Raw genomic sequence first — 26,245 nt, forward strand, 5'->3', positions numbered from 1 at the left:
AATGTTTAAACTCTACTAATGTACAAATAAGCTGAAATGTTGCATTTTATGTGTATTTTTGCCATAGCAGGTACTGTATTTCTCATGCTGGATTTAGAGAAAAAAAAGAAAAAAAAAGAAAAAGAAAAAAAAACAACAAACAAAAGGGTGATGTTTTATTGGAGTGTGACAAGAGTTATAAGGAATTAAGTCGTCGTCATTTCATTCATACTGAGAGATGGTGTAATACTTATATAAGTTTTCTGAAGGTTTGTTTTTTTTTTTTGGCTTTTAAACAGCTTTTTTTCGTTGTTTTGTTTTTATTTTATGTTTAATTTCTTTTTTTTTTTTTTTGAAAGATATGATTGTATTATGTGCAACTCAGTTGCTTACATTATAACTACAAAATATTTTTGGGTTCCTGGAAAAAAAAAAAAGAAAAAAAAAGAAAAAGACTAATAAATGTGTTTGGCTGCTAAGCATTTAATACCCGCGTTTGCTGCTCGTTTATTTACGCTGTGCCCTCGCCGCCATCTTTACTGCCGTCGCCCCACGCGTGGCCTCCAGCCGTCAGGGGGCGCCTTCCGCGCCGTGGGCGGGCCCTCCTCACGACTCCGGGGCGGAGCCGCTGCTCGCCCTTACCCCGCGCTGCCTGAGGGCCCTCACTCCCTTCGCGGCCGTGGCAGCTCCGTCGCGGTGATGGCGACCTGCGGTGCTGAGGAGGACGGGCTGGCGCGGTACCGCTCGCCCTTGGTGTCGCGGTACGCCAGCCCTGAGATGGGCTTCAACTTCAGCGAGAGGAAGAAGTTCGGCACCTGGCGGCGCCTCTGGCTCTACCTCGCCCAGGCCGAGAAGGTAACGGCGGGACGGGGACACCCCTGTTAGCTGGTGGAGGATGAGGGCTGGCCCTAGGGGGAAAGCGGGGACTGCCATGGAGGAGCGTCTTCCCTTCAGGTTGTGGCAGGTGGGTGCTCGGTCTGAGGGGCCGGAACCCACGGGAACCGGCCGGCGTGTCTCCCCGGGAAATGGGAGCGAGCAGCGGCCCGGGTCTGCCCGGGGTGAGCGGGAGAGCATTGTCCAGAGCAGCTTTCGGGCTCTGGCTGCCCTTGGGGGACGAAGAAGAAGTCGGGGGGTGTGGGTGGGTGTGTTTGCAAGCACAGTTTTACACAACCGTTCCTACGCAATCCTGTCATCTACCCATCTGCAAATCACCTTATCTCATGCCCTCCCTCTTGCAATTTTGTCCTTTTTTTGTGAAATTAGCTTTGTAAAAGCTTTGCTAAGCAGTTTTTGTGGGAGGTTTCAGTGTTCTGGGAGAACACTGGTGACCTGCTGGAGCACTAGGCTGTTTGCTTTTCAGGAGGTGTGTCTGGTGTGAACTTTCTCGTGCAATCCCGTTGCTGTCAGTCCGTGCCAACTGGACCACCCCATTCACCTGCAGCCAGCTGTTTGTAGCTAGCCCTGATTCCTGAGATAAGTTTTCTTTTGGCTGAAGTGAGCAGAACAGTTACCCAGAAATGCTTATGGCGTTTCTGACAGGCCAAATACCACAAAAGAACCTCTGAAAGCACAAAAGATCAGTACCAATTCAGCTAGTAGGGATCAGCAGCTGGGAGTATGTCCATATGATTGTAAACTGTTAACAGAGGCTGCAGAGTTAACGTTTTTAAAATGCAGTTTAAGATAAACTTTCTTGACTTTGGTCTCAATGAGGGATATGAGTACAGCCTTTCTAGCTGAGACAGTCAATCTTAAAGATGCCCTAACTTGAGTCCTTGTGACTGAGAGGAAATCTCATATTAGGTTTTTGACCGTGAAAAAGCTGTAATACATTCCCAAAAAAAAGAAGAAAACAACACAAACCCACCCTTCCTTCTGGCATCTTTAGCTTTCAGACTCAGTAGTTGCTCGTTTGTTTTGTACAGTCCTTCAGTTTCCATTCTGTCCGGAAGCAATCCAAGCAATAGATATGGCTGTTAGTGTAAGGGCAGAGAAGCATCGTGCCGGAGAATGAACAAGGGTTCACAGGGCTATTATTGTGTTTGTTCTTCAATGACCATACCACTACAGTGGCCTTATCAATAGTATGCTGCAGCAAATCATAGAATAGTTAGGGTTAGAAAGGACCTTAAGATCATCTAGTTCCAACCCCCTGCCATGGGCAGGGACACCTCACACTAAAGCATGCCACCCAAGGCTTCGTCCAGCCTGGCCTTGAACACTGCCAGGCTGAAGATGTAATTATACAGTTGTGTTAAATAGGAATTGCCCTCTGAAATGCCACTTGCTCAGTATTGTCACAGCTGAACTGCTGGAGTGAGTTGCTGCAAATCTCACCTAAGGTAGAAAGTGTCAGTACCAAGAATATATGCTTAAGAAGCTTTGCCTGTTCAAAGCATGATTACCTAAACACTGTCATATCAATTCTAGCAGATAATCACCACTTTTTTTTCTGTTCAAGAACATGATACTTTACACAACATGCCCAAGAAGAGAAAAGCAAGCTGCTGAGACTGCCAGATATCCAACTTCCAAGTCTTGAACTTGGGGTTCCCCTGTCTCTTGACCCTTGCTTTCTCTCCCATTCCCACCTTTGAGTTTTGTTCCCAGAAACCAGAGACAGATCTTGCGCCTTTTTGTAGTGGGAAGGCGATGACTATTTTTATCTGTCTCCTCATTCCAGATGAGTTTGTCTTCTGATGTCAGCTCTGGGCTGCAGAAAGAAGAGTCAGTTACTCTCAGCACCTGTCAGCTCTGTCAGTGGTCAGTTAGTTACAGATAGAAGCAGTTTCCTTAGTTTCATTATTGAAGGTACACAGTATTTCTTTTTGGATGCATTAAAAGAAAATAAAAGTAATGAATGAACTTTGAATACTGCTTACTCTTGTAGTAAATCAGAGTATTAGGAAGGTTTAGCAGATATTTTTGAATGCGAACTAGGAGCATTTATCTCCTGCTTCCAGATCAAGTGACTTATTTCCCAGACTTCCAGATTCAGACTGAGGTGAAGTTCTTCAGGACTTTTGGGAAGGTACAAATATTTGTACCTTTCCATATGTTCTAATCCAGCTGTTCACAGTTCTGTACGTTTAGTTGTGGTCCAAAGATGGACACAAGCTATCTAGACACATGGTAGCTGGATTACCCAAAGGGTAAATTTCATTAGAAGAAGTTAAAGCTATATTATTTTTATGTCACCTTTCCCCACATGTCTAATTTTTATAGTTGTCACAGGGATGGTACATGACTGAGGAAGGTATGAAGCCCAAGAGGACCATCTGAGTACCATCCTATCCCATTGGAGAACCCTAGAATGAAAGCATTGAATGTTACATTGAATGTAAACCCTAGAATGTTACAGCTCTTGATTATGCTAAATTGCCATGCTTCCCTGAGATGTCATATGGGAGCAAATTACCTAAACAGCTTCTGTCTCAATTTGGGTTGTCTCTTAAAAACAGAAAGAAATAGAAAGCTCTTTTCCTCTTGCAGTCACTTGGGCTTCCTATCACAGATGAGCAGATAAAGGAGATGGAAGCCAATCTGGACAACATTGACTTCAAGATGGCAGCAGAGGAAGAGAAGAAGCTGCGTCATGATGTGATGGCCCATGTTCACACCTTTGCCCACTGCTGTCCAAAAGCTGCAGCAATCATTCACCTTGGAGCAACTTCCTGTTATGTAGGGGATAATACGGTAATCAAATGCATTCTGTTTCCCGCCTGCAGAGCTGGGCAAAACAAAGCTACAGCTGCTTACTTGATAGCTCTTTAAAAACTTTTTGTTATGAAATAACATTAAATAGATTTTTTCAGACATTTTTATTAGGTTTACCGTTGAAGTTAATTCCTCTTTATCCTAGCTACCCTAGAAAGGCTAATTTCTCTTACCTTCTTTCTTTTGTGATGAAGGAAAGTCTGTCTGGAAAATAACTGTTCCCTAAGCTCTGCTTGTATGTTAAATATTCAAGGAGATAAGAGATGGTGAGTTGCAAATGCATGCAGAAACATGGAAAGTGTCAGTTACGCCATCAGGACAAGAGTTCACTGACTTAGGAAACAAGGCCACTTTTGATACATGCAGCCTGTGAGCTGCGTGGAACTACTATATTAATTTAGGGTATTAAATAAAAATAAAGCTTTTCAAAGCTTTTCAATTAGTAAATAAAAATAAAGCATCCAAGAGAATGGATGAGTGTGTTAAGTGAAAAAGGAAGTACCACTGCTGTACAGAACTGTTAAAATGTTGATGAAAAATGTTGATGAAAAACCTAATTTAATGAAAACTAATTTTCTCAGTATTTATTTGCTATTCCCCCGTGTCTCAGTCGTTGCAACTTCACAACCACTTTTGTCCTACAAGAAACTGCTGCGTGATTATTTTCACCCTACTCCTTTGCAAGCCTGTTTGGCTTTTAGGTAATGCCACCTTCCTTGTGACATTTTCACCTAGCTGTATCTCAGTCTCTAAAGCAGGAGTAGAGATGACTGCTGCATGATCAGTCCACTTACTTTCCTGTTGTCTTTAGCCTATGGTGCCTGCTTTTTCCACTCAGGATGAATGATTTAGTCTGTCATTCCATGGGTGTCCTGACCCAGTCAGTAGAAGTGGGTTTTTTGCTGCCCAGTATGACTTTCTATGGATAGTAAAGAAGGGGCAATGATGGAGCCACCATTTTTGTCATAAGCAAGTTCGCGTCAAGATTTGGTACAAGAAGGAAAACAGCTTTCATTTTAAGATGTTTGAGTGGGCAAAGTACATTTTAATTACGTGTCCTCTCTGAGATAAGCCATTGTGTCTGGTCCTTCAGACGAGGCCCAAACTTCCTTTCTTTGCTTTTCTTCAGGATCTGATTGTCCTCCGTGACGGGTTTGACCTGCTGCTACCCAAGGTGAGAAGGCGGTTGTGCAGTGTCTCAGAAGTGGGCAGCACTGATGTCCGGTGAATAGACTGTGTTTAACTTTGGTTTTCCTAAGCCTTGCTGGGAAGCTAGGAGGAGCTTGTCTGTTTGGGTTATTCTCAAGTGAACAGTTACCTGCCTGTCTTTTCTTAAGTTTTTCCCAAATATGTCTTTGCCCACCATGGGAATTATAAGCAACTCCTTGTTTATCTGTGCCATGGGTACTAGTTTTATAAAACAACTGCATTGCTTTCAGGGTCAGCTTAGGCATCCTCTTGACTGTATTCCTAGGAGTGTGTCAGCATTCAAGAAGCTATGTAATACAGTTTTCTGAGGTCAAATATAGTGGGTGTGTAGTGTTGTCTATTACCTGAATGTTTTAGAACCCATTTTTCCCTGTGTCAATTATCCACAAAGTAGCTTTACTTCTGACCAATTCCAGGAGTACAGAAAGTACCCAGGGACAAACCAACTGCAGTATTAGGTTGGGCATGAGGACTAGACTAGTTTGAGCTGCAGTCCAGCCACTTGTATTGTCTCTTGCTTGAGTTTTGTAGCAAGCAGAAATTATGCGCACGCCCTGAAAAAATGAAACACATGATATTCAACAATTAGAGGAGTATACAAGGGCTGCACAGTTGTTTCCCTCCCCTTTCTCTCACAAGGCTGTTATGCTTAAGCATGCTAGCTTCTTCTGTGTGTTTTTTCTCTCATTCCACCTCTTATCTATCCTCTCTGCACCCACCAGCTTGCAAGGGTGATCAGCCGGCTGGCCGACTTTGCTGAGAAGTATGCTGACCTACCTACTTTGGGCTTCACTCACTACCAGTAAGTAGCCATCAGCCTTTGCTTTCATTTTGTTGACTGTGCTTTGCCTAAATTGACCTGGTATGGCTTGCTTTCATCCTTCTTTTTCCTGTCTCTTACCACTGGCAGCTGGTACTGCTGGACATCATTAAGACATTGCTAGTGGTTCAGAAAAGAAGTATGCTCCTAACTCCAGACTTGTCTCAGAAATTGAACTGTTGCTTTGATTAGCTGTCAGCAGTTGTCTTAACACAGCTTCATAAAGAACGACTTCCTGGCCAACACAGATGTTCTGTGCTGTTTCAGAAAGCATGGCTGGGAGTTGCTGTAAGCCTGTCTTCCAGTCACATTTTTTTTATGTTTTTCTGTCAGTTAAGTTAGTTTTATCTGCAGCTTAGACAGGTTTGTTCCTGGCTACTTTTTACTACAGCTACTGTGTCTCTATAGCTGAAGCTTTCTTCTAAAGGGATGAAAATCCATCTGTTTTCATATATCCCTATATGGCTCCATGGGAAGAATCAGGAAGAATTTCTTCTGCTTAACAGGATGATACTGTTTTCTGTTTTTTGGGAAACTGACATCTTGTGCAGCACTTCTGACATTGACTGCTTTTAGGATAGGATAGAATAGAATAGAACAATAAATAGGAAAATAGACTAGACTGGAATGGAATGGAATAGACAGGATTAAGGCAGACTAGTGAGTCAAAGGACCACAAGATCTAGACTGGTCTGTTGTTGGGGTAGATTAATCTGCTGCTTCATGAAGATAGTTTGCTTTCAGAGGCATTAAACTATACACCTTGAAGTAAGCCTGGATCTTCTACCTTGGTGATATGGAACATGAAAGGCAGGGAAGTTAAGCACAGGTCATGTCAGACTGTGTCTGGCACTTCAGAATTTCTGCCAAAGGGAAGTGAGAGCTTTGAGTCAGGTATCCAGTTAATTTTTTTGCTTTATATGCCATGTCAGCTCCATCAGCTCTAGTCCTAGGTTCCTCTTCATCTACAGCTTTTTGGAGGAGTGTTCTCTGGGCTGAGTTTTACCTTGGCTTTTGGAAAGAGAACAAAGGAGTATTCAAGAAGTGTATGCAAGGCAGAGCCATAAAAACTAAGGTAAAGGAAGCACTGATACCTCAGCCTTTTTTGTGTACTTTGTCATCAAGGTCTCTACCCCATTTATGAGCAGGTCCATGTTTTCCCTGGCTTTCCTTTTTCCTGCTTACCTATTTGGAAAGGCCTTGTTGCCTTTCACATCCCACATCAAACAGATCCTGGTGGGTTTCGTTTTTTCTAGCCCCAGCCCTGCAGTATTGAGCAGTTACTTTGTATTCTTCCTGAATCACCAATCTGTGCTTCCACATCTTGTGTGCTTCCTTTTTATGCCTGAGCTTAATCAGGAGCACTTTGTTTATGTGCATATACTTTTTCTGAAATAGTGTGGAACTTGTCTTTGGAGCTTGTGTGGATAATTTGAAGTATTTCAACTCAGTACACCTGTTAGGGTGGTGAGGCACTGGAATAAGTTGCCCAGGGAGGTTGTGAATGCTCCATCCCTGGCAGTGTTCAAGACCAGGTTGGACGAGGCCTTGGGTGATATGGTTTAGTGTGAGGTGTCTCTGCCCATGGCAGGGGGTTGGAACTTGATGATCTTAAGGTCCTTTCCAACCCTAACTATTCTATGATTCTGTAATCTCCCCATTTTTCTCCTCAAAGCATTTGCAAAGGTACAGTGTGGTTGAAGCTTGCAGATACTTATTTCAGAGCGGAAGTCTTGCCAGAAAATGTTAATTACTGTATGTTTGGCCAGACGCTGAGGAATCCTGTTTTATAAATAAGAAGGAGCAGTCCTTTAAGAGGAATCATTTAAAATCACAACGTGGATGCAGATGTTTCTGCACTGCGAAATTCACACGGGTGCTGTAAGTTAGCCTGGATATCCCCTGTGCCCTGGACGCACAGAACTGGGGGGAAGGATAGGCGGATAGATGCAGCCCCCCGCGTTTCTCCCATCCGTTTTCTCTCCGCGCGGGCCGGCAGGGGGCGCCCTCCGCCAGCGGAGGCGCGGGAAGACGGACGGGTACCCGGGAAGTCTCAACCCAGAATGGTTTGGGTTGGAAGGGACCTTAAGATCGTCCAGTTCCAACCCCCATGCACTGGCACAGGGTGCCCGGAGAAGCTGTGGCTGCCCCATCCCTGGCAGTGTTCAAAGCCAGGTTGGATGTGGCTTGGTGCAACCTGGTCTGGGGGAAGGTGTCCTTGCATATGGCAGAGGGATGGAATGGGTGAGCTTTAAGGTCCTTTCCAACCTAAACCCTTCTATGGTTCTGTGCTTTTAATTTCTCAAAAGAATGATCATATCTTCAGTACATTTACTGGTGTAAGCCACGTCTTTCCAATTTCTACTTAAAGGAGTCAGAGACACCAACCAACAAGGAGGTCTTAACAGCAGACTCGGAAGCAAACTGTGGTCCTTGTGGAGTTGCTGTGCAAATTATCAATGCATCGCGTTCTGTTCTTGGTTGTTTTCAGGCCTGCGCAGCTCACCACTGTGGGGAAGCGCTGCTGCTTGTGGATTCAGGACTTGTGCATGGATCTGCGGAACCTGGAGCGGGCTCGGGATGACCTGCGCTTTCGGGGTGTCAAAGGCACCACTGGCACTCAAGCCAGCTTTTTGCAGCTCTTTGAGGGAGACCATAGTAAAGTAAGTCAGACAGCCCAGGGCATACACTTGCAGTTTTGGCAATTCTGCCAAATGCTGTCCTCCTTGGCAGAACATGGAGATTCTGGCATCAAATTCACTGTGATCCCTCTGGGGCCCACTGACAAGGCCCTGTGTGAAAGTGAGCAGAATTTGGGGAGGGTGGGGGCTTCCCAGCAAGTACAACTTTTGTTGACAGCTGAGAAAAGCAGAGGATCCTTTTGACTGTTGCTGACCTTCCTGAGCTGTTGCATTCTGAGCTCTGTTTGTTTTGGTTTTTTCTCTCACCCTGAGGTTGAAGAGCTGGACAGATTAGTGACTGCAAAGGCAGGATTTAAACGGTATGTAACAAGCATACTTAGTCACCTATATCTGGTGTTAGCAAAGCGTGACTCCTACTGTCTCTGTTGACCTATCTTCCCCTCACTGCCAAATTGACATCTGTGCTGCCGTTGACTTATCTCCCCTTGCCATCTTCCATTCCCAGTTGCAGCTTCCTGCAGGAAACTTCACGTTCTAAACAGGCTGCTTCTACTTGTCTCTCTGTCAAAGCATGGCTGTCAGTTCTTCCTCTGTTTTTCTCTCTGCCATGTGCATGCTGCCCCAAGAAACTGACAGCCTGAATCCAGAGTTGTTCTCATCAGGGCAGAGTGACAGCCCTCCACTTTTAAGAACCATGTCACTCCTTGTTCAAAGTCTTGCACTACCATTGTATCTGTCTGGAGAACTCACCTTCTGTGCTTATTTCTAGGGCTTATATGGTCACAGGGCAGACCTATAGTCGCAAGGTGGATATTGAAGTCCTGTCTGTGCTGGCCAGTCTGGGGGCATCTATACACAAGGTGAGCACTCTCTTTGTATACACTGGGAAGAGGGAAAAACATTTTAGATTGTGAAGAGAAGGTGCTTATAGTGCAGGATGCTCTTCTCAAGAAATATTGTTATTCCTTGTTTAGCTGTTCTCTTTGTGATCATGGAAATTCACTGCTGGGTACATATCTAGTAATCAGACCTCAAAGATCTTAAGACCAGTTGCAAATAAAGCAAGTTTACTGAGCAGATTCTAAGATGGGTTAACAAATCCCACACCAGATGTTAACTTAATCTATGCAAAATTGATCCAATTAAACTAAATTTCTTTCCTAGTGGTATATGGAGTTTTTATATTTCACCATTTGTTCCTTGTTAATTGCTTCTCTGATAATGGTGTTATTCTGTCCTTGTGGATGCTTTTCATCGATTTATCTCTGTTCCCTCCCTCATTCTCTTGGGCTGTGGTATTCTTTTGTTTTATTTTGTAGGCTGGCTTTCCCAGTGAACACACATTATTTGTGTTTGCAAATCACTGTGTAATTTCGTTATGCATTTTCAGTGTTCCCTCCTGGTCTGTCTTCCATTCCCTGCAAATATTTGTTCTTCTTGGAGTCCTGTTATATTCTCATGCATTCTTCCTCATGTTTTCTTGACTGGGATTTTTAGGCCAGGAAGTATGATTGCACTGTCAGTCTTCTGGTCAAATTTTTCAGTGCCCCCTGGTTTAGTTCTCAGACACAGATGAAAATATTTCTCCAAGAACACTAACAGAAGTATACATATACTGGTGTGTGTTAGTTTGGTTCTGTTTGTTAATTTCTGGGTTTTTCTTTTTCTAGATCTGTACTGACATTCGTCTTTTGGCCAACCTGAAGGAGATAGAGGAACCTTTTGAGAAAGACCAGATTGGTAAGAGATGGGAGGCATTTCTTAGACCAGTGCATGTATTTTTCCATTTACGTTGCTGCAGCCTTTTAATGATACTTAGAGATGTCACTGCAGTGGTTGCTTTAAATTAACTGGGGTTTGACATTATTAGTATTTTAAGTCCTTTTTAAAGAAAAAGAAGGACAAAACAAAAAAGAAAAAGAAGGGAACTCTACCCAAAAGTTTTTGGATAGTAAGGAATTAAAATCAGATTTGTATTCATGCACTTCCTGAGTCTGGGGGGAGAGCAGAAGCAGTCATGCATGCCCCATTCCCCACAGAGGAAGACTTGGGTCTGAGGAGTACTTAGTGTTTTCCATTCTTCTTGAAGCTGACTGGAGCTGTAGGTTTTCAGATTGACTCAGCATTTTGGTCTTTATAAACAGGCAAGTTTGGAACAATGAAATTAGGCTGGACCCTTGCCGGAAGAATACCTGTGATGTGTTTCTGACATTAGCAGGAGGAAGAGATTTGACTTTTGGCTGGAAAAAAGTTCAGGTCCCTTAAATAGTTGCATAGGATTGAATTGGCAAATGAAGCCTTAGTCATTGAACCATTCTACATTCTGTGAATGGTTTTGATACCCATTCAACAGGCAGAGTGTAAGTATCTGACTTTGAAGAACAATATTATTGAGCAGATGAGGTCTTCAACATTGCCATGGGTAGCCTAGAGAGATGGTGCTAAGTACTGCATTAAAAGTTAAGGCCATTTGTTCTTTTTGTGAGGTAGTACTTCTTCTGTCTTGCAGAACTGCAAAATGTCTTCTCGCCTTTTCTCCCCACGTTTGGGTGTTTCTAAACTGAAGGGGAGAAACATGGTGGTGTACTTTTCTTTATTCCATCTTGTACTTACAAAATTGTATTTTGAGGCTGTAGTGAAAACACGATTCCTGACACATTTTTCTTTTCCGAGGAAGGACCTTCATCTCTTCAGTCCGAGTGTACTACTTCTGTCGCCCTGATGCCATCGTTCTTTCTCCTTTCACAGGTTCAAGTGCTATGCCTTACAAGAGGAATCCAATGCGTTCAGAACGCTGCTGCAGCCTGGCTCGACACCTAATGACTCTAGTGCTGGATCCCCTCCAAACAGCCTCTGTGCAGTGGTTTGAGCGAACATTGGATGACAGTGCCAACAGGTTTGTTTAGATCATGCAGTGCAGCAATTTCTGCAGGTCTTGGGCAGGAAGGCCCTTTGATGTATTTAAAAAATACTGGTTTTGAACTAAAACTACAAGTTACCATCTTGATGAAAAGCAGTCTCAATAGACTCTAGAGACTACAAACTTGTTTCCTCTACAAGATCAGATTAGAGCTGTTGGGTTTTTTTCTTGTCATGATTCTCTGCAGAGTAAACCAGTAGAGAGAGGAAGGGATGCAGAAGCCATGCTTAATAAAAGCAAAAGTGGCGTAGTATAACAGTATTCACATTTCTCAAATTTTCTGCCCTGCTTTGAATGTGAGTTTTGACCCTGCTCTTCTTCAGTTCTTAAAGAACAATGCAACATTTGATTAGTAAACCCTTAACCCTCTAAATACTCTAAAGAAACTTATTCCAATCTCTTTAGAAAGTGTTATCCTTTACAAGAACAGTGAGTAAACAAGTTCAGATCCTAAAGAAAGAGCACAAACATTATTTTTAAGTAATGCTTCAGGAAAACCTGTGCAGATCTTTCAGCTATTGCTCAGCAAACATTACTTTCTGACTCTTCATTATGACTATTTTTAGAGGAGCAAAAGTTATCTGTAAGTATTGTCAAGTAAATTGCAGCAATTAAATTCAGTGCTTCCACTTTCTGCTTAGTATTATATTTGCATAAAGCTCATATTTACATTTGAAATGTTTTAGTTTCAAAGTAGTCTTTTGTTGCAGAATTTGATCTCCTGGAATCTTAGAAGTCTTTAGATTCCTAAGGTATGGGGCTTTTGGAAGAATGAGCGACAGTTTTGGCTATAAACCAGTGTTAAGATTGTTGATGAGAACATTATTTTAAAAATGTCTCCGCAAACATAATGTCTGCCTAAAATGTCATGAAAACATAGAAGATCTTTTTCCAAAAGGACTTTACTCCACAGTTGCTAATATTGTTAAGAGCTGCACAGGCAGCAACAAACAACCTAAGAAATTTGATACTGGTTGATATGGTGTGTTTATTTCCCATTCACTGCCAAGTGTTGAGAGATGCTGTGGGGTGCTTCAGATTTTACTTTCATCTCATCTAATAGAAAGGGTCATTTGTCTACTTCATAATCCAATTAAAAAATCCTGTGCCTTGGATTTTTCTTGTTAAAGCTACAGTGTTTTGAAAGGAGAAAATGCCATCAGCCTACAAAACAGCAAAATCCTTTTTAAGACAGTGAGATAGAACTGTTACTTAAATGTAACACAAGGTTCAAGTACTAGTATATTTTAAAATCTGACAGTTTAGAATGGGCTATCACCGGTGAATGGCACTGTTATCACAGATGGATCATGCTGTCATTGCTGCACTGTGACGTAGGGCCTTTTGCCTGATACAGCTCAGTCCCCACTACTCCTTTCCTTCCTTTTCTTTTTGTCAGGAGCCTCCTCTATGACCAGGAGCTGGTCTGTTGGAGGAAGCCCCCACTAAATGCATGGATTGCTATGAAAGTTCCCAACTGGGCACAGCCAGGCACAGCATGAGTGTGCAGCAGTCTTACTCCTGGAGGGAAGGATAGAACACAGGAAGATACTCACAAGTGTGCTAGCTCTCTAACTTTCTTCCCTGTTTCCTACCTGTGTAATTTCTGAATTATCTTGGAGCTTTATATGTGTGCCTTCACCCTTTCTCTTCCTCTCTCTCCCTCTACTGACAATAATAACAATAATAACAACAACAATAGTAATAATACAAACCAACCCCCCCTCCTTTCTCCCCAGCTTGAGAGCTACCGCTATAAGATGTTCTTTAGTTTTCCTGGTTGTGACATTTAAGCACCAAGCAGCACCCATAAGGAGAACAGTTCCAGCTTTAAGGCCACAGTAGTGCTATTTAGAGAATTATTTACAGAAACTGAAGAGCTGGATCTGAGGTAGGCTGGAACATGGCCTTTCTTGCTAACTGGGGCCCTGGGTATGTGTGTTTCATAGGCGCGTGTGTCTGGCTGAGGCTTTCCTCACAGCTGACATCATTCTGAGTACACTGCAGAATATCTCCGAGGGACTTGTGGTATATCCAAAGGTAAAGGAGGAGATAATGTATGCAGTGCTGCTGCCTTGATAAGGCTGCAACTATGCCAAAGTGTATGAAAATCATTCTACTCAAAGGATTCCATTTTTATCTGTTAGTCCAAATAGTTTCTGAATTTTGCTCTCTATTCTTGCTACACTCTCCCTGTTTGCAGGGCAGACATGCAAAGGGTACTTGCTGAAGCTAAAAGATAGTAAATTCAAAACTTCTCACAGAGGATATTTTTTTCCCTGAGCTACAACACGGATCTGTAGAACTCAGCATCAAAAGACAGATCTCGTACAGTCCTGTCACTTAACCTACAGGTTAAAAAAAAAAAAAAAAAAACACAAAGTGAACAATTGTACATCTTTTCCATAGTAACGTCCCTTACAAGATAGAGCTTCTAAGTGTTATCAGCTTCAATACCTGGAATTCCAGAGCTAAGTCCTGGAGATTGAAAGGGAGAAGAAAACTTTGCCAGGAGTCCCAGTCTACAGAATTTCTATAATGCTGTTTCTTATTTCTGTTTGGTTTTGTTTTGTTCAAGGTGATTGAGAGGAGGATCCGTCAGGAGCTGCCGTTTATGGCCACAGAGAATATAATCATGGCGATGGTGAAAGCAGGGGGCAATCGTCAGGTACAAATGCAGTCCAAAATACCTTTGTTCACTGCCTGGCATTTGAGTCCTGAGAAACCAAAGTATCTGGGTTCTTGCCCTGACTGTCTCACCTTTCTTTGTTCTCCACCTACTCCCAGAGTTATTTAATATCACACTGGTGCTGCAAAGCCACCAGGAGAGCAATTGTGGAGATCCGTGTTTTCTGTTAGGAACACTGTGTCTTTGAGCTAATCTGGCTGGCTGTACTGGAGAAGAAAGAGACCTATTTTTATACTAGATACTAGTAGACATTTTCTTTCTGTAAATGTTTGAAGGAACTTGGAACACAGGCCAGACTTCTTTAAATGGAATATGTTGGCACTTGGCTACCTTATAAATTAAAAGAATGAATCAGTGATGTTAACGAAAAATCAAGTAAGACCATTCCAAATCATTCACTCACATGACACTCTTCCCTAATTCAGTATAGTGCTTTTTATTATTAACTTTGTTTATGGTCCTTCGTTCACTTTTCTGTGTTCAAGCAAATTGAAATTAAATGTTTTCCTTGGTAAATAAATCCAGGCACAACTAGATTATATTTCCATATCATTTAATTTCATAATTCAACTTAAAACTGATAATCAAATTTACATCTTAATAAAACAGCTTATTTTCACTTACCTTAAGATAGCAATTTTTTCCATTAATGATTATTTCCACATAAGGGACAGAGGTTAAACTTGCAAGATAGCAATAGCGGCAGTGTTTGCTAGAAGCTTTGTGTAGAATATGTGGTTCTAGTTCTCTGTAACACTTGTGGCAACTCACCCATGATGCTAGTCAGGGAACATATTTTTTGTTTGTTTGTTTTTTTTTCCCCTGTGTCTCCCATGTTTGTCACTGGATCAGTCAGTAAGCTTCCTAACTAAACATATTAAGGGTCACACCATGTGGATAAGTTTCATTATCTTTTCAGCTGGTTCCCTTTCTAAATTATCCCATAGTTACTTGAACAGTCCTCTCTCTTTTGATTAGATTGAAGAGTGAATTTCATTTGTGTTTATTATTGGCCTGCCTTCTTTCTTGTGCTGTTTAATTACAAATCTATAGAGTTTAATACATTTATAAAAGTTGTTCATGTTCATATGTTCCATTTTTATGTGCTGAGAACTCTGGAACAGGACATTTTCTGTGCTTTCCGACCTCATAGCACAGAAGCTCACTTCCTTTCCCCACTAGTGAATAGCACCCTTCCCTAAACATTCAGAAGACAGATCTGTTCACATGACACAGGTCAGTGCTGGAGCAAGATAGCATTTGGAAGCAGGAAAAAGGATTATTTTCCTCTTAACTGAAGATAGATCAAGGATAATATGTAAGAGGAGAACATTCATATATGGCTGTAAATGCAACCACATGACTATTTTAGGGCCATCATGGAGCATCTGATTTTGCAGTTTGGTTCCCTTGTTTTTAGCGATTGATTCCACAGGAAGTCAAAGTCTTTCAGAACAGTTATTGTAAGGGTTTTGCCAGTCTTAGTGCCATGTAAGAGTTCTTCGGGAGAGAATGTCTTAAAGCCTTCAGGTCTGTGAGGTGGGATTCTTTTCCATCAGTCTGTCCTTAATGTAAACCATGGTTTACATAAGTCTTACTGCTTGTTAATTTGGACACGTTCTTTTCTCTTTTCCAAATCTGTAGATGTTTTATATTGTTTAAAACTGGAAAAAAAAAAACAACCCTATAGTGACACTTAGGAGGATTTGCGAAACGTGAAAAAGTGTAAAGGATTCCAGTGTCATAATTTTGTGGCATAATTAAACAGGGAACATATGTGACATTCAGACTGGTTTAGTCTCACAAAGCAGATGCGGAAGAATAAAGAAAATCTAGTTTTAATATAGTGGTCTATGAGACTCTGCAGTCCAAGCTGTGCCTCATTTATGTGCTGTCCAGTGCAGCACCTCTTGATGTTTCTCCCTCCCACACAAGGGATGAACATGTGCTGTCGGTAGCAATGGAATGACCTCTTTCTTTCCCCCTCCTCTTCTCCCTGCTCCTACAGGATTGCCATGAGAAGATTCGTGTTCTCTCCCAGCAAGCAGCTGCTGTTGTGAAACAGGAGGGGGGTGATAATGACTTCATTGACCGTGTCTGTGCTGATTCTTACTTCAGCCCTATCCATAAGCAACTTGAAAGCTTGTTGGATCCCTCCTCTTTCACTGGACGTGCTCCTCAACAGGCAAGTAGTGGAAAGAAGCTACAGGTCCTGCTGGTTATAACACAGCAACATGTTGTTTAATGCCGTGTCCTGTTCTATGCCAGAGAATGTGCATATTATGTACCTCTGCATACTACTAAGGCAGACACATTTCCCTCTTTTATTTTCCTTGGCTTTCTTGACTTTCTTCCCTGTGGGCTTCACACTTTTGACCCTGGACATATCAGACTGCTAGGTGGCTTTGTGAAAGAGACCCTAGTGAGAAAAACAGGGCTGAATGAGGAGGAGAAGGCAGGTCACTTGTTTTGCTCATTTTCTTTTCTCTGTCTTTCTTGAACAGGTGGCAAAGTTCCTGAAGGAGGAGGTTCGACCAGTGCTGATTCCATACCAAAGCAAGATGGGTGGGAAAATTGAGCTGGCACTTTAGATATATTCTGCAAAGGTGTGTGGATACAGAAAGATAATAAAAGCCTTATTGAACCAGGTCTGTTTACTGTGTCATGTAATTTTGGTTCTCTACAGTACATTTAACCCCCAGAGCTTACAGCCACTTTAATTCTAGATGGGCTTTTCATTCTTTGCCTGCTGTTTAATCAAGCCTCCATCTATTGTGTGCTGAGTTACTGAGAAACGCTTGGCTGTGACAAGGTAACTTTATCACAGTCCCTTTCAATGGCCCCTTACAAAGCACTGACAGCTGTTTAAAAAGCAATGCCAGGTGCTGCATGAAATTCATGTGTGAATGACTCGTTGAAGAGCAGGGATAAGGAGAACAGAGCCCACTCCCATTTCTTTCTTATTTATCTGCTCTGAAACTTCCTCCCCAGGTACCTCAAAGACAATAAGAGGTTGCCCTGGTTTTCAGGGTTCTGTGATTTGGGGAGCAAATAGGAAAAAAACACCTAGGAATAATAGAGAGGCCATGGAACTTGGTTTATCAAACTTAGGGTCATTCAGTACTCCCTTTGTGGTTTGATACTATACCTGTGCCTCTGTAGCTTCTGAAAATCATATTTACAGGTATGGGTTAGGAAACAGCCATTGTGATTTACTTTTCCAGGTCTTTGGCTGTAGGTGCTTGACACTGAATGGCAGGTGGACCCTGGCATGTCAAAGTCATTCCTACTGTAAGAGAGTTTTGTCTGATTCAAAAAAAATAATAATACTGTTGGAATTCATTGGATGCTAGAGAAATTCAAGAGCTTTGGTCTTATTGACCATGATGTCCTCTCATCTAGATTGCTCTGGCTTTACCTCACCTCTCGACTATAGCATTCAAAATGTCTCGCACGTTTGTGAGGTTTATGGTGTTTAAAACATTTTGCCTGTTCATGCTATTAACATTTAATTAGCCATCTGTTTGGAAAGGGTAACTCTTAATTGAACATTGGGAATTTTCAAACTATTACTCAAACGGGTAGCCAAGAAAGAAAACAGATAAATGTGGATATTCCTCCTTTTTTGGTCCTCTTTCCTCAGCCTTGGTGGGATTAAAAAAACCCAAACAAACACAAAAACAACCCTGTGCAGAGAAGAGGAACAGCTCACGTATCTTTTTCTCATCATCAGGAAATACACCTTTATGCAAGGTAGAGGCTGCCAGCTCCAGTGAGGCACTGCACTTGTTTTCCTGGGCAGTTTAAAAAGCGTAACAGCAATGCACGGGAAAATGTCACCCTCCTAGAAACCTGTGGCGCAATACACAAATCCTTTTGGAGACCTCTCTTCTTTAGAAGAGCCTGGTTTGCAACCTCACTCTCTTTTTTCCAGCAGCGGCACCGGCCAGAGATGTAGCTCCCCTTCTCCTTGGTATTAACCTAGGTATTAACCTAGACCTGAATGATGGAAAAGAACTGAGGAGGTTCTCAGCATCCTACAGGCACGTCCAGGTTTGTCACCCCGTCGCTGTCGCCCCACTCACCGTTAACAGTGAGCGCGGCGGGCACGACTGCCCCTGCCTCCTGCGAGGCCGCTGCAGAGCCGACTGCCGCCACCCCACCTGCGCTTCCCTCGGCTTCGTGCACCTCGTCCGCGCCCGGGGGCCGGCGCCTAGCGCTGCTCCCGGGCCCGCCGCGTACCGTGCAGTGCCGGCCCCGCCGCGGCCTACAGCGCCCCGCGCCGCCGCCCGGATGCCGCGCATGCGCGCCGCGCCGCCCTCCGGAGCGGCTTGTGAGGCCGCCGGGTCGGGGTCGGTCGCCTGCGCTGTGGGGACAGCGCGGAGGGGGACACGGCGCAGACGGGAGCAGGTGAGTGCCGGCGGGGTCGCCGAGCCGAGACGGGCGGTGTCCCTGTCCGCGGGCAGCCGCGCTCGGCCCGCCACCCCTTGTCCTCCCGGCTCTCAGCCCCGCTCCTTCTCCCGCGACGGCCGGCATCCCGGCAATGGGCTCAACCACCTGTGAGGCGCCTCACTCACCGCCCGCTGCCGCCCCGCTCCCCTCTCCGCTGAGGTGCTCCTTGGGCACGGTGGGGCGGGGGGGAACTAACGCTGCTGGGGCTATGAAGGGCGGGCGCCCCCCTGCCGAGCCCCTGGGCCGGCTTCGCCTGGCTCCCCCACGGCGCTGACGCAGGGTCTGGGCTCCGACGGGTGACTCATGTGCGGAGTGCGTTGGCCAGGCTCGGTGGGGCGCCCTGTGCCTGCGGGCATCCTCTGCCTGCTCCCGGGTGCTCCCGTAGGTTGCTTGTTCTCTCTGTGGCTGTGACCCTCCGCTGGTCTCCTCCTTCGAGCTCTGCCGTCCTTATTTGCCTTCTGTGCCAGGGTCTTTTCGGAGGTGCCCCAGAGGAGGCACAATCTGTTTCCTGTCAGGCGGGGGGGGGGGGCAGTAGCAGTCGCGAACCTGAGATGGAAACATGGCAGTATCCTGTAGTCAGTGGGCATGAATGGACATACTGCAAGGCCCTGTGATTGTCAGCTGTAATAAATGTTAGAAGCAAGTTGGGAGGCAAATGTAATTTCTTGTATCTGGTAATGTAAGTTAGAAGGAGTGAAGAACCCCTGTGGCACAGATTGAAATCTCTTCGCAGGCAATGGCTATGTGCTCCGGGACAGATGGTGTCTCTTCGCAAAGCTGGTAAAGGTGGGACAGGAGAAATGTCTTCTCAGTGTCTGCTTTGTTTCCTTCCTAATTTCTGAATTTGGGCAGGTACTTTCCTTCTAAATGAATAGATTTGGGGGGGGGGGGAGGGTTATGTGGTGTTATAGCTTCCTACTTCGTGATGTCTCAGCCTTACTCTGCATGGCTTGCTGTGCTGTTTGAGGGGTGAGTGGTGGTAATAAAGTCATATAAGTGCCTTGAGGAATGGAGCATCTTTTAGTCCTTATAGATAGGAGAGAGAAGCAGTTTTGCCAGAATTAAGAACAGTAGGTGTTTGGTAGAGGGAGGCTGAATCTTAAAATCACTTGAGAATGAACTACCAGCCTAGCAGGAGTGGGGCACTGCTGTGCTTTTGCTAAAATGTTGATAGGGATACAGTTGCTTGCTGGATAATCTGAATTCTGGAGTAGCTTTTCAGCTGCTACAGGGTCTGGAGTGGCATCCTGGAATAAACAGTCACTGAAAAAAAGATCCATTTCATTATATATTGGATCTGCACGTGGTGGGGGTCCCTATGCAGAAAGAAAGGTTGGATTCCTACCCTGGAGAATTCACAAAGTATTTGCAAAGGAAGGGTAGAAGAGGCATGACATGTAACTAAAGAGGTCAGGGTGGGCCTGGTGGTGTATTAGTAATATAAAGTTATGTTAATTCTGTATTTAATTGATTGAAATAACAGGTGCCACCTTTCTCAATTCCTGTTTATGGCTGTGTTTTGATAATGTGTCTTGTCTTGGTAATCTCAGGAAGGTGTCATTCACAGGGACTTTTCCTCTGATGAAGGGCCAAGGGGATCCCTGAGGGGCATATTTCTGGATGAAGTGTACTGGTCAGGGGATGACAGAGTTAATATCAGCTAATGAGGTGAGGGAAATCCTGCATAACTGCTCAGGATTGAAATGATTCTTCAATGCTGGGGTCTCAGCTAAATGTCATTTAGGTTTTCCTTCTTTTAACCTGTTGCTTGCTTTTCTGCAAGATGGTATCTTTTGCAAATGCCAGTGTTCTAAAGGACCTTGGTGATCTAAAAAGACAGGCAGGAATCAAAATATTTAACTTTCAAAAATCGACATTACTTACCAAGGTGCATGATAGCAGTAGAGATTATTGGTTAAGGGACCTATACAAAATGAGCTGCCAGTCTCAGTCTCATTCTTAGTTGGTTGCAAAATTGCTTACCATGTTTGGTGTTCGGGATGCTTTAACAAAGGTACTGGTGAGTTTGCCCCTCCCAGGTGATACTGCATTTGAGATTGTAACTGTTTTGGAAATGGCTGGGATCATGTCTGACTTCCTGGCTGTTAGTTGCAAATTTATCATCAAAACATGAGAAGGAAAGAAAACTTTAAAAAATAAAACCTAAGGAGTAATGCAACTTTGTCTTCAGTGATAATGGTGAGGCGTGTGTGTGTTTTGGTGTATGTGGTCATACAGCTCTTCTGTCTAACTCAGTGGTGATCCTAGTTGGTGATCTGTATCACAGTGGTTATCCTAGATCCTATTGATAGGATGTGGAGATTTCACAGACAGCTCTTCTGTCTAACTCAGTGGTGATCCTAGTTGGTGATCTGTATCACAGTGGTTATCCTAGATCCTATTGATAGGATGTGGAGATTTCACAGTTGTCAAGTGGGAAGAGGCAGACAAATAGCTTCATTCTGTCGTGAGTACAGTGCCACAAACATCCCTCAAGAGATAGAAAGATGTTGGCACTTCAGGTTTGTATCCTCAGCAACACAAAGACTTACTTAAACTTCTTTCTATGCCACCTTTCATCACACAGTTAAGGTTTTAGATATATGGAGCTTACACAGGGTAAGTGTCTGGGAGTGTTGAGGAAAATCTCACTTCTGTGGGAAAAGCTCTCAGCTGTGGTACTGTTGACACCAGGTAGGGAAGAGGAGGATGTTGTTCTGCCACACTTGTTTTGTCTCTGAGGAAGGCCCGTCTGTTTTCTAAACTGGACTGCAACAAGTTATATTGGTAGCAGAACAAAACAAAAGCTAGGAGAAATGAAAGCACACTTTGTTTTATGAGATAGGAGAAAAGGAGATAGCATAATGGTAGTATGACTATGAGAACTCCTGTCACTGCCCAGTCAGTGCAGTATTTCTTGGCTGGGAAGTACCTGACGATTCAGAGTTGAGAGAAGATATCCATAACCCGAGTTATCTGTGCCTATAAATTTCTGCTTGAGCAAGATCTAAGTAGTCTTAACGTGACATGCTAGGTAAGAGCTTTGCAAACGGTCCTGAGAGGTGTTTTGGGTACTTTTAGCCTCTTCAGAAAGTTTGAGTGCTGGAAACACTGGGTATTGGAAAGACAAAGCTCTGAAAGAGAAGGATCTTGAGTGCTGTGGGATATACTCTCCTGAAAAAGCTATTTTCTGGAGACAAATGAAGTGAGCCCTAGCTTAGAGTCCTGCTGGGTGAATCGGATGGGTTTTTGCTAATACTAGGCCAAATAGTAATACAACAGAGCTACGGGAGAGTGACCGGAATCTAACCTTTCTTGTGCCTCACCAAGGGAATGGCAAACCTTGACAGCTATACCTCTGCAAATCCATCAGGGACCATGTCAAGGAAGAGCCATTCTACAGGCTGTTGTTCCTTTGTCACTGGGAACAGTAGGATGAGACCAGGTTGAGAATCAAACATTCACCTGGGGTGAGCATACAAGGCTGGCTCTGGACGTGATGGAGAACACCTCAGATGGCACCGCTTGTCACTGCCCAGGATAGGAATGTCATATAAAAGATACCTGTCTTTCAATAACTGTCAGTAGTGCCTTCCAATATTTTTTTGGTTGGTATAACCCTGCATCTGTAACAGAAATATTTCCTTTCAAACTTCTATATAACAAATGAAACTGAACAGTTGTCATTACCTTCCACAGACATCTCATTAACGGTTTGCAGACTTGCAGAAGTTTGTGGATCAGAAGGTAAAAACCACTTCTGGAGAATTTTGGTGAAAATGAGTTTCTGTAGAGCTCTGCAGAAGTCCCCTGGTCCTGCACCATGCTTATTTTGGTGAAAGCGTCTGTTTATTGTGCAGAAATTGACTCTCATGGAAGAGATGTTTGGGGGCACCTTAGACACTAATCAGAAACCTTTGAATTATATATGTGTAGCAGTGTTTAATGTGGAATTGCCTTTACCCTAAGCCTTGATGACTACGGCAGTTGTAGACCTGCCTTTTAGCATGCAGGGCTATTTTCCCCTCTGTTGGACTCAAGGGAAATCTTGCTATGTAGTGAGAGTGGACACCTTGCTATGTTGTATCCTGGCCTTTTTCTCCAACCTCATTCGATGCAGACTAAAAAAGACAACTGTTGTTCCAGTGCTCAGCCTGTTGTCATCCTCCTGTGTGAGGTGGGAGGCGCACACCTTCTGCTTTCCAGGCTAGAAGTGTGGTAGCTTGTCTTAGCAACACAGGGTATCAGCAGAGCCATAGATAAGTTTGGTTTGGGTTTGGTTTGATTTTTTTCGTGGACCACATGGGGGAAGCCTTTGTTATCTCCAGATTTTAGAAGTAGGAGATTCGGTCTTTTCAGGCTGGGTCCTGCACAAAGGATCAGTTCTTTGCTTTAGAGCCAGATAAATAGAAGGTAGCTCTGCTCTGAGAAGAAAATATCTGTTAATATGTAGGATAGCTGCATTCTACATGAGTAGGTGTTGTGTGGGGTTTTTTTTTGGAGGCAAGCTTGACACATTGAACTACAATCAGGAAGTCCATCTGTGGTCTGTCTGTCCAGTGCAGGAGGAAACAGGATTCTGCTTTTTCACATCCTTATTTTCAAAACTGAGATTACATGAATATGAAACTGGAAGTTACTTGTTCTGTTCCTTTTGTATAAACTGAAAATGGTTCAGCACATTTGGCTCCAGCAGGGCTCTCTGTCATTACAGCAGGCAGACTTGCTGGACACTGATCAGTGCAGGGAGCAGATACCTTGCATGGAAGTACCTTTTAGTACATTTCTGCATGAAATTACATTTCCAGTGTAGCCAGGAGTCTACAGGGTGCTTTATGGCAGGAGACACAGAGGTCCAGTTTACTTTTTCTTGTCTCTGTTGTGTGTCACTCTAATAGTGCCTTCAGGCAGCTGGGAGGAGGCTGCTGCAGTGAGTATGTGATACCACTTGGTGACTGGGCAGCACTGGGTGTCTCTGAGTGATGTCTCTGCAACATGTCTCTCAGTGACATGATGCTGTCAAACACTACATCCTGCCTGCCTGCCTGCCTGGCTCTGTAGGTTATTTTATCTCTGATTCACTTTGTCTGCTATGAGAAACTGGGCTGAGGGCAGTTAAAGTCCCCCAACTTTTAATTCCAGCTCATGTGGTAGAAAGCAAGCATGAAGGCTATCTCAGCACCTCCATCCTGCATTTGTAGTGTGTTGCTCAGCACTCGAAGCAATGTAAGGCTGGTTGTGGCTTGTAATGACCGAGGTTCACCAACGATGTACTGACTCCTTAACCAGAGGTTTGTGAGTGTCAGTATGTGTGTAGGATTCCGCATCATTTAAAAAGGGTGTGAGGGGCAGAAGTTATCTGCATCTTGTGCACCCCTTGTTCAGGTTTGTGGCTGTGGTTTGTTTGCTTACCTACCTGTTTGTAAAACTGGAGTTTTCTTCTGACTATATACGTGAAAAGCAAATATTGACTCATGGGACTAATGGTATTTGCAGCTTCAGGATATGCGTTTGCCTGACCTAAGGGAGAAACCAGTGGGGGAAGGGAAAGTGAAGGGTTTTCTGCTGAGAATGCCCCTTGTGCATTTCATTGAGCAAGTCAGGATTTTAATGAGGAAAGCAAAGCTTTTCAAGTGTGAGAGGACAGAAATGAACTGTCAGATTTGGTGCACAGTCTAATTTTTGTCTGATTTTTGAGGGAGGGAGTTGTTAAATTGGATTCAATCTACTCGGGTTTTAAAAGCTGAGCTGGAAGAGGATTCTAGAACTACACCTAAGTGCATGGCCTCTTGATGGGTACTGTGGCTTTTGCTTTTCTCTCTTTCAAAACTTTTATTTAATAAAGGAGGAGAATAGAGCAGTGGAAACCAGTTGACAGGCCAGAGGTGGCAGTGGGATTTACTTCGTGCAGTATTGCTTCATGTTCATATTAAGCATAATGGAAAGCAGTTTTTCCCTGTGCTAGCTCAGTGTCAGAGGAAGTGCTGTATATGCTGTCCCTATGGTAGTGGATGAAAATCATTCTAGGAAGAATTGTTATGCTTGTTCTGCTCCCTCTGATGATGTTCACTGACTGCTCTTACATAGTTGTAATATTGTACTAATTGTATTTCTTTGCAAAATGGTAATTTTCTGCAGAGCGTGCTAGAGATTTGTTGCTTTTTGGTGGCTTTTTAGTGGATTCTTTATTTTTTTGTTGCTAAAAGCAGCAGGGAAGAACACTCCTGAGTTTCTGTCTCAAAATAAAGATCCTACTGAAAGGCTTTGGACAGTGTCATTTCATGCCTAGCTCATTCAGGCGCTACCACAGCAAGTTGGAGTGGAGATCACGTGGCAAAAGAGGCCAAGCAAGCAAAACATAGGCAGTAGGAGATTGTTATCTGGTGTTAGCAAGAAGCCAGGTAATTGAAATCTGTCATATCACAGCTGTGTGGAAGAGCAAGTGTGTCCAGAGAAGGCTCGGTATCACTAAGTGGAAGTAAATTTGCAGGTCTCCTTTGCAGACATCAATTTCTGAAGGACACCTACACTGGAAAAGAAACTAATTGGATATAATCCTTCAATGTGTGTATTTGCAGCTCCAACAAAGGTGTTGCAGCTGGAACACTTCAAATAGCTCGCAGCCGTCTTTTTCAGGGACGCATGCTGACATTACAGCTGTCTTCTAGCAGGCTGGAATCAATGGTGGTGTGATTTGTTTTACAGGCTCAGCTTAAAAGGTAAAGCTGCAAATAACAGGTACCATTTGCACTTTAACAAAATATACACTTCTTTCAAAGTGTGAGGACTCCCTGTTGTGTGACCAAAATCGCTTTGTACAGGAAGCTCAAGTTGCCATTAAAAATGGGAAATGCCTCTCAATTCCTGGGTGAAAACTGGGTTTGATTTTAGAGTTCTGATGGTTTGCAGGTTGCCATGAGTATTTGTTGAATCTGATCTATTTTTTCTTTTGTATCCCTTACTGTTGTTCATTTCAGAAGTAGGTACTGTGCAAATAACACAGCTAAGTAAGCTGTGGCAATTTCATGCATGCAATTTCACAGGCTTCATGGAAACACCTTTTGTTATTTGCTGTCTCCTTGCTTAGGAGATTTTGAGAGTTCTTTTAGGTTTATATCTGTCAAAGGAAAGAACTTCCTGTATCAATCCCACATGCCAGATATCCTCCTCCTTGGCTTGCACTGAGTGTTGCACGGTTGTGTCAGGGAGCCTTCTTCCACCTGTGGTTCCACCAGTTCCTGCGGTGCTGTACTGGAAGCAGAGCTGGGAAAGGGCAGAAGGCAGGGTGATGGAGACCTGCAGGGCTGGCACAGTGGGCTTGGCATCTTCTCTTGAAGACATCTTGCTCCATGGGTGGTCCCCAGTGCACCACCTCCTTGTGCCACAGCTGGAGCCTTCTCTTGGTGTGATTCATGCTTGACACTCTGCCCTTTTGCACACCCCAGTGCCAGCAGCAAGGTGAGCTTCAGGCTTTCTCTGGGCCCAGTCCCAGATGTGTGCTCACAGGAAGGTTTCTATAGGAACCAGGGACAGGAAAAACCTGCCCACCAAGTTCAGTGCTCCAATGCAGGCAGCAGGCAGGGGAGTGATTTCCAGCAAGGCAAAGGCCAGCATGTGATGACGTGGACAAAGGAAGGTGTTTTCCTCTGCTACACCTCTCCTGGGATGAGGAGGCACTTGTAGCTTCAGCACTCCTGCCCAGCTTCCCAAGCACCGTGGTTAATTCCCTTGTTATGGAGTGTTTTCTCGTCTACGTGCCTAACACATGGGCCTGGCTCCTCTGTTAGCAGGCTGGTTCAGCAGTGACTGTGGATGCG

General features: G+C 43.9%; 2 protein-coding genes across 3 annotated transcripts in view; both read left to right on the top strand.

The window, feature by feature from the left end:
* Positions 1-651: 651 nt before the first annotated feature.
* On the top strand, positions 652-16,623 carry ADSL (adenylosuccinate lyase). The gene is made up of 13 exons (XM_057422759.1): positions 652-834; positions 3,472-3,675; positions 4,826-4,870; positions 5,628-5,707; positions 8,217-8,388; positions 8,680-8,726; positions 9,137-9,227; positions 10,038-10,107; positions 11,116-11,263; positions 13,237-13,327; positions 13,866-13,955; positions 15,985-16,161; positions 16,481-16,623. The coding sequence occupies exons 1-13, from the start codon at positions 679-681 to the stop codon at positions 16,565-16,567; spliced, it is 1,458 nt and encodes a 485-aa protein (XP_057278742.1). The 5' UTR covers positions 652-678; the 3' UTR covers positions 16,568-16,623.
* A 2,367-nt stretch (positions 16,624-18,990) lies between these two features.
* SGSM3 (small G protein signaling modulator 3) overlaps positions 18,991-26,245 on the top strand; it is a 29,141-nt gene continuing 21,886 nt past the window's right edge. Inside the window, exon 1 of one of the 2 annotated variants that reach the window (XM_057422746.1) lies at positions 18,991-19,214. The gene's annotated coding sequence lies outside the window, so the exon portion shown is untranslated. Of the gene's footprint in view, positions 19,281-26,245 lie in introns of both variants that reach the window. The other variant, XM_057422747.1, reaches the window with a different exon arrangement.

The sequence above is a fragment of the Pezoporus wallicus genome, unplaced genomic scaffold (genome assembly GCF_028554395.1).
Source record: "Pezoporus wallicus isolate ANWC-B61680 ecotype Strahan unplaced genomic scaffold, APGP_CSIRO_Pwel_v1 contig_8839, whole genome shotgun sequence".
NCBI lineage: Eukaryota > Metazoa > Chordata > Aves > Psittaciformes > Psittacidae > Pezoporus > Pezoporus wallicus.